Source organism: Bison bison, unplaced genomic scaffold (genome assembly GCF_000754665.1).
Source record: "Bison bison bison isolate TAMUID 2011002044 unplaced genomic scaffold, Bison_UMD1.0 scf7180017864234, whole genome shotgun sequence".
In the NCBI taxonomy this organism is placed as follows: domain Eukaryota; kingdom Metazoa; phylum Chordata; class Mammalia; order Artiodactyla; family Bovidae; genus Bison; species Bison bison.
In genome coordinates, this window is record NW_011494806.1 from 262,588 (window position 1) to 271,095 (window position 8,508).

At 44.7% G+C, this 8,508-nt stretch overlaps 1 protein-coding gene across 1 annotated transcript in view; it reads left to right on the forward strand.

Annotated features, from left to right (window-relative positions):
- SALL2 (spalt-like transcription factor 2) overlaps nt 1-8,508 on the forward strand; it is a 14,108-nt gene that overhangs the window by 366 nt on the left and 5,234 nt on the right. Inside the window, exon 2 of the mRNA XM_010846250.1 lies at nt 7,779-7,782. Within this exon, the coding sequence (XP_010844552.1) occupies nt 7,779-7,782 (4 nt within the window). The remainder of the gene's footprint in view (nt 1-7,778; nt 7,783-8,508) is intronic.

Here is an 8,508-nt window from a genome sequence, read left to right on the forward strand (position 1 = left end):
GGAGGGGTGGGGGTGGGGGCTGAGTCCAAGCCTGTGTGGGTCAGGCCAGGGCAAGGGGAGGGCACCCGGGCCATGGGCGAAACCAGGGGGAGGACTTGGTCACTAGGGGGTTGAAAGAGTTGAGTTGCAGGCAGTAAGGAGATGATGACCTGCACTGGAGAGAAGCCCCGCTTGGCTTTTCTCAGGGTTGATTCTGTTTGTTTTCCGTGTTGCTTTTCTTTGGATGAAATGGAGTTTTCAAACTGGCTCTGTCTCCCCACCCAAGAGTTTTCTCCCCAGGTCCCCCTTTGCTCACTGGTCTTTGTGCCCGTTGCTAAGTAACCTTCTCAGACCTGAAGACCCGTCTCTTAGGGGTGGGATTTTCCCCCCTTTTCTTTCTGGAGAGTTGGGTTGCAAGAGAATGAATTGGATGAACGTGAAGTTTCCCCTGAGGGAGAGGAGAAAAAAGTTTCTTATTGTTGGGCTGAGCAGAGAACAGATCAGAGCTCCCAGAGGGAGAGAGCTAATGTCGGTCAGATGCAGCCTGGTTTGGAGTGTCTATCTGTGTCACCTGGGGTAGAGGTTGGAGGAAAGGTCTGGATGAGGGGCTTAGGCGGGTGCTTCAAGGAAAGCCAAGCTAAAAAAAACCTGTATGTGTTAACATACATGCATGTTAATACATGCATATAATTTTATGAGAATATTATCATTTATGTAACAGATTTTCTTTATGAGGGGGGAACTTTTCATGTATTCTTACAGCATTCCAGTAAGTAAGAGGCAGCCAAGAGAGCAACTAAGATACTGAGCAGTGACATTGCTCAGTCTCAAAAACAGGTATAATCAGGAAAGAAACCTTGATTTCATGATAATCAGAACTAGCAGTACACACTCCACCTAAATTAGGGTTTTCCAAGCTTGCTTGGTTGTGGGTAGATGTGGGCTAGCGTCTGGGAATCTGTATCTTTGCAAATATCCAGGTACTTCTTAGGATTGAGCAAGTTTTGGATAATCTGGTATGGCTATGTATTTCACACTGGCTGAGGGATAAACTATTTATTTAGCAAACAGCTGATTCACCCAACAATGTAGTATAGGATTAAACACAAGGATTCTGAAGGCAGAATTTCAGGATTCAAATCCTGGCTCTACCTCTTGGTTAGCTGTGCAGCCTTTGTTGATTTACTTTGCTTTTCTATGTCTCAGTTTCCTCATCTGTAAAATGGAGATGAATATACTGACTACTATCTCATTGGGTTATTGAGTTAATACATGTTTTAGTACACTTATAGAAATAACTAGCATAAATAAGTGCTTAATACAAGTGGTACAGTCCCTAGCATAAATAAGTACTTAATATGTGAGTATTATTATTATATGTGAATACAGTGGCACTTCCTGCAAATACTGAAATAAGGCAAAAGCTCTGGGAACTCTTGGTGAACTTCAGCATTTCTTTATGAGATATGTGTCATGGAAACCTCTAGGATAATGTATTTGTAGTGGCTAAACTAAAACATGGATTAAATTTACCTTCTCACCTGCTGTAAAAAAAAAAAAAAAAGACTTGAGATCAAGTCAGTGTGCCACATGCTACAGACATATTGGCTTTTGTGTAGAACACATCCCCTTCAAGTCAGTGCTTTACTGGGATCCCACTGTGCCAGTATTAAGAGGTTCATGATGGTGGCATCCTTCCCTCCTGGGACACATTAGCCCCCGCTTAATGGGGCTGCAGGCCGGATGTTTCCTCCCGCTGCTCTACAGGAGACTTCCCCCAGAGCCTCGGAGTTGCCTTACAGTCCTGCTCCCCTGCTGGTTGGATTGCGGAACAATACTGAATTCCCCCAGAGGCGTCCTCCTCTCCTCTCTCCCCTCTCTCCCCACTTCCTCAGCTCACCCATTCCCTACACCACTGCTGAGGAAGAGTCTGGGAGGAGGCTACAAATTCTTTCACTACTGCCCTGAGAGGATTCTCCAGCCCCCTTGAGCTGTAGCTCCCACTTGTGGCTGTGAACACCTGGGGGCGCGGAATGCTGCAGCAAAGCCGTCCCCATGGAAACAGTACAGGCTTGAACTCAGTGGCAGCAAAGAATTTCAGTTGAAGTTTTCCCTTTGAGCCATAAAAGTTAAAAACATAAATGTCAGGAGCAAGAAAGCAGTAGTTAACCTTAAGAAAGCCTATGGGTTTTCTGTTCAGAATTCTCCTGAGAGAGAAAGATCCTTGCGCTACTAGCATGACCTGGGGTGTAATGGGGTCTCATGTAAGATGAGGTGGCTAATATTTGATCAAATCTAAAATTCCTTCATGCTTTCATAAGATATACAGATAGGGTTTCTATTCACTCACGTGATCTTCAGGCTCCTGAGTTTTCCTTCTACCCCAGGGACATTTTTTTGTTCTGCACACCCCCAAATTAGGTAGGGAGGGCTCTTATTTGGGGGCTCTTATGTGTGCCCTTTTACAGGTGTACCTGTGGAGCTATGGGCATCATCATGACCATCAGCAGACATTTATTTAGTAGGCTAGGGTGCCACTAAGGCTTTCAGGAGTCTTTGCCTTCCTTTAAGCAATGTTTACTATATGTGACAAGCAAATGCTGAGCCTTTGTTGCACATTTTAAAAGCCTCATCTCTGCAGTGACCTAAGATATCACCAAGACACAGTCTGAAAAACCTGTTTTCCAGCCCTCTTTTTGTTCAGCTTCCCTGACCAGAACACCAAAAACCTAACAGAATAGTAATCGCACATAAGTGATGAGAAGGAAATAGTCTATTTACTTAAAAACTCTGGAGAGAAAAAAAAATTCCTCTCTTCCCTACAGAGTCTAGAAGTCGGGAATAGAGAACATAAGGGATGTGAATAGGGAAAATGTAAACCAGTGCATCTGGGAAATAAAGGAAACCATCGGAAACCCAGATATTTAGTGAGAAGGAGAAACCAGGACAACAGCCAAACAGATCTAGGGGGAGAAATGGCAGTTGGCAGATATCAAGAGCAGCAAAAGGGGAAAGAAGGCAAAAATAGAGTTGTGAGGGTCCTGTTCTCTTTACAGCATCCTCTCTTGGAGTATTGATGCCTGAGCCTTTAAGCCCTAGGCACTCCTGGGTCAAAAAGAAAACATTTCTGAGTAGATAGAAAGTACTCAGGCAGGGTACAATAGAGCACTGGATAAGGAAACACAAAACCTGGTTTTCAGTCCGGCTTGGACTTGGAAGTTTTGTGACCTTGGACAAATCCAGCCTTCTCCCAGGCTTCAGGTTTTAGTCTTTACAGAATAATACTCATTGCTAATATTTGCAGAGCATTTACTATTTGTCAGGTACTATGCTACGCCCTTTATATATATATTTTTTGTTTATTTCTCTGCTATTATTACCTCCATTAAAGTGACTTTAATTTATGGTGATACAAAACAAAATTTTTCATTTTTAAGCATACAATTCAGTGGCATTAAGTATATTCACAATTCTGTGCAACCATCACTACCATCCATTTCAGAGCTCTTTCATCTTGCAAAACTGAAACTGTATACCCATTAAATAATAACTCCGCATTTGCTTCACCCAACCCCACCAGCCCCAGGAAATCACCATTCGACTTTCCGTCTCTGTGAATTTACCAATTCTAGGGATCTCACATAATGAAACCATACAATATGTGTCCATTTGAGTGGCTTATTTCCATCTGGCTTATTTCACTCAGCACAATGTTTTCAAGTCTCATCTATGTTGTAGCACTTATAAGAATTTCATACCTTTTTATTGCTATACCCCCATTTTAAAAAGAAATCCAAGCCTTAGGGAAATTAAGAAACTTTTCCCAAGGTCACAAAGATTAGAAAGCGCTGGCACTTTAACTGAGGTCTGATTCAGAGTGACTGAGTCACTGTGCTCAGTGAGAGGTCAGATCTCTAAAGTCACTTCCAGTTTCAAAACAGTATGAATTCCATGTTAAGTGCCGAGTCCTTTGATATCAGAAAAATGCCTGTTTTAAAAAAAAAACCTTTTTTGTGTGTGTTTGATCGAAGATATTCGTATTCTGGAAACATATATTTTTCTCACTTAGCACCAGATGTACCTGTGCCTGTTTGTCCACTGCGTTGCACAGGTCAAGGGTACACTTACTAGGTGTGAGCGACAGAGGGGTATGTGGATGCATTTAGGAGAGAGGAGTGAGGAAGAGAAGATCATTTATTCTCCCTTAGAAGTCCTCTATAGCAGCAGTTACAGAATCAACTCATAACTGGGGACACTATCAATTGGTGTTGGTCCAACATTAACAGTAAGTTTAGGCAGAGCAACCAGTCCATTCTGAAGGAGATCAGCCCTGCGATTTCTTTGGAAGGAATGATACTAAAGCTGAAACTCCAGTACTTTGGCCACATCACGTGAAGAGTTGACTCATTGGAAAAGACTCTGATGCTGGGAGGGATTGGGGGCAGGAGGAGAAGGGGACGACAGAGGATGAGATGGCTGGATGGCATCACTGACTCGATGGACGTGAGTCTGAATGAACTCCGGGAGTTGGTGATGGACAGGGAGGCCTGGCATGCTGCGATTCATGGGGTCGCAAAGAGGTCGGACACGACTGAGCGACTGAACTGAACTGACATAGTATGCTCATTTCTTTAATGGTTGGATGGTGCCTAAACTCTGTGTAGAACAAAGCCTTTCATTTTACAATTAGAAGTATGGCTCAAGATGCACATACAGTCACTTAAACTCATAGTCGAGTGAATATCATGTCAATTTCTGTTCATGGAAGCAGGGTACAAGAGAGTTAAAATGTACCTGTGGTCAGAGTAGAGAGAGAACCCGACAGGCAGATTTTATTTTGCATGGAGCAACTCATTTTACTTATGTCCTAATTTTGGTAAAGTTGAACACAGGTAAGATTTGTGACCTTCCCCGGTGGCTCAGCAGTAAAGAGTTCACCAGCAATACAGGAGAAACGGATTTGATCCCTGGGTCGGGAAGATCCCCTGAAGAAGGAAATGGCAACCCACTCCAGTATTCTTGCCTGTGAAATCTCATGAACAGAGGAGCCTGGCAGGCTACAGTCTGTGGGGTCACAAAAGAGTCAGACATTACAGCACTTTCTAATTTTCCACTTTGAAGATTTGTGAGAAGCAGGGTGGAAGTTTTGCTGGGAAAGGCACTCCTCTGATATACACTATGGATCTCCTCCTTGGCTGTACATTGGAATCACTTGAGGAGCATGACAAACATTGATGCCTAGACCCACCCTGGCCAGGCTTCCCAGGTGCCGCTAGTGGTAAAGATCCCACCAGCCAATGTAGGAGACCTAAGAGATGCAGGTTCGATCCCTGGGTCCGGAAGATTCCCTGGAGGAGGAAATGGCTACCCTGTATTCTTGCTTGGAGAATCACATGGACAGAGGAGCCTGGCAGGCTACAGTTCATATCTTCACAAAGCGTCAGACTTAGCATGCATGCACACACAGCCTGGCCACTGGGATTTTTAAAAGCTCTTCCAGTAATTCTAGTGGGCAGCAAAGTTTGAGAACCTCTGTTCAAGTCACTGCTACCCACTGATTTTTCTGTTTTCTGAGCCATCCTTTCCCAAGTTTGATGAGCCACCAGATTTAGACAGTCACCTGATTTCATTTTTCTTTGTTATTTCAGCTCTTTATAAATTTAAACCAGCATATCCAGATCTCAGTCCTGTGTCCATCCCAGACTTTGCATGTGACCCAGGATAGCTTACTTCACCTTATCTGCTATCTAGGGACACCATTACCAGGTTTGTTTAGTCCTGTGTTTATGATTTCATTCGTGTCTGCCTAAGAATCCCACCCCCCTTTTCAGGATAGGCAGTGAGTGAAAAGTGCTGAGAAATAGAGGGCTCCTCTTACAGGTGGCTGTTGATCCATCACCTTTCAACAGGGACTGAATTTACCTTTAAGAAGAGTGCAGATCAAATTACGCATCAGAAAGCAAGTTTCATTAAAGAGCAAGAAAGGGGACAGTGTTTCCCAGGAGAAGATGAAAAGAAAAGGATTTCTTTTCTTGTTGGAAGACTTGACAAAACAGCAACTTGATATCAAACGTTCAATGCTAATTAACAAATGCTCAGTAGAAAGCGTCCATCTGATTCCTTCTTTCTCACTGAGGCCACAGAGCAAATGGCAGGTAGGAACCACACAAGGCCCTTTCTCTAGTTTAGGGAAGCTACACAGTGTTGATGTGCTTGGGAAAGTTTTGGACAGGAGTCAAAACTCTGAATGCTTGCTGCACTGAATTACTGTGTGAATTTGGAAAAGTCACTTAACCTCTCCAAGCTTCAACTTCCTTATCTGTAAAAAACAACATTGCAGTTAACCTGTGACTTACCATAATTGACACAGAATCCCCTCTCCCTCCCTGGTCAGGTCTGGAAGCCTGGAGCTCCTCTGTTTCAGAGCCATTGTCCACAGTGTCAAGACACTTGTGTTTATCTGAAGTTTCAAAACAATTCAGTACAAAGTTTTCAATGAAAGTGGACATTATTAATATATTGTACTAATATTAATTTCAACTATGTCTATATTATATATACAACTCAGTGTGTGTGTTCAGTCATGTCTGACTCTTTGCAACCCCATGGACTGTAGCCTGCCAGGCTCCTCTGTCCATAGAATTTTCCAGGCAAGAATAATGGAGTGGATTGCCTTTTCCTACTCCAGGGAATCGTCCCAACCCAAGAATCAAACCCGTGTCTCTTGCCTCTCCTGCATTGGCAGATGGATTCTTTACCACTAGCGCCACCTGAAAAGCCTAATATTAATATTACACTACACTAACATTAATATTTGGGGAAGGAGATGGCTATTACAGCTCCCACCCCAAAAGACTTCCTACTCTTAATATAAGCCAATGATATTAGCCTCAGAAATGAATAAGATTGCTAATTCCCTGGCAGTCCAGTGGTTAGGATGCCACACTTATGCTACCAAGGACCTGGGTTCAGGGAACTAAGATCCTGAGTAAGCCGTACAGCTTGGCCAAAAATAAATAAAGAAAGAAAGAAATTAATAGGCAACATGAAAACAGACCTAATTTGAATATATATGTATTTTAGCTTATTTTGTTTTTTTTTTGCCACTGAACGATAAGTTCTTTAAATCATAATATTTAGGACTCCTCCCAAAATTTGAAGTCCTATATATACATATTATTTTATCCCCACTATATTTCTCTGATGAAGCCAACATAGCTACAATATTACCACTTTACAAAAAAGGAAATGGCAGTGTAGTCATGGTGTGACTGCCCACCACACCTCAATTTACCAGCCAGGCAAGAACGGAACTGGGATTAGAACAAGGTGGATTTACTGATGCCCAGGCAAACCACAGAACTAAGGACTTGTTGTCACCTCCTGTAAGCTCTTTTAAGGAAGTGGGAAAGCCTTTAAGGCTCATTTCAAGATAGGAAGGGAATGCAGAGTACCTGGTCCAGGAGGCATTTTACCCGCTTAATCCTCTCTCCGAACTGGAGGCCACCTCTGTGCAGTGAGCAGGTGTTAAGTCATTTCTAGGCATTCAACCCAGCCTGGGGCTAAAAGGGGCTTTAGGCCCCGAGAGGCTGCCTGGTAGCTCCCTCCTACTGCATTTTCCCCATTGTTTCAGGAGGAGTTCCCGTCCCCCCGGGGTTAAAGCTAGGTGGGCCTCTGCAGGCTAGCATCTCCCCCAAACCGCACGTCCTTAATAGTGTCTGCGTTGCTAGAGAAGGACAACGGAGGAAGAAGGGTAGAGAAGAGGAAACTAAATAGGAGATGGCTCCTTAAATAAGCATGAACTCTATAAATGAGGTGTGGGCCGGGTGATCCGTGGAATAACTTGCATTCAGCTATTATTCTGGGGGAGGAGGGGCGGGGAGTAAAGGGGCTTAGTGTTCCGCAGAGAAGAGTCCTGAATCGACTTCCTTGGAAATTCTACCTCGCAGCCTCCCACCCTAAGAAGCTTCTATTGTAGAGGGGGTGTGGGGGTAGGGTGGGAATGGAGGTGAAGAAAACAGGACAAAACTTGGGAAATTTGAAGGGGCGGTGTGAATGTGTGTAGATAAGGGGTGGATTTTCTGGGACCCCCCTCCTGCTCTGGCCCTCAGACCACCCTCTCTGGAGTCCACGTTTTCCAGGCTCAGCGGATCCTTTATCCGAAGAAAAATAAGAGAAGCCTATCGCTCTGCTCTATTGAGCAAGGCTGTGTTTCCTACTGTGCCCCCTTGAGCTTGCTGGGGAGGTGGGCGGGCCGGTCTGGGCAAAGACATCTGGAGATGGGGGGAGCTAGCAGAGGGCAAGGATAGGTGGACCCCCACCAGGCCCCACAGCACCTGTCACTGAGCCTACCGGAAACCCTCCTGTGCTCTGGGCTCCCGCCCCGTACACCCATCCCCGCCCCCCCCTCCTTCCCCAGCTCCCGCCTCCCTCCCCAGCAGCTCCTCCCCACAGACTCCCCTTCCCAGCAGCTCCTCCCCCATCTCCCCTCTCCCAGCTTTCTGGCTCCAGCTCCTCCCCTCCTCCGCG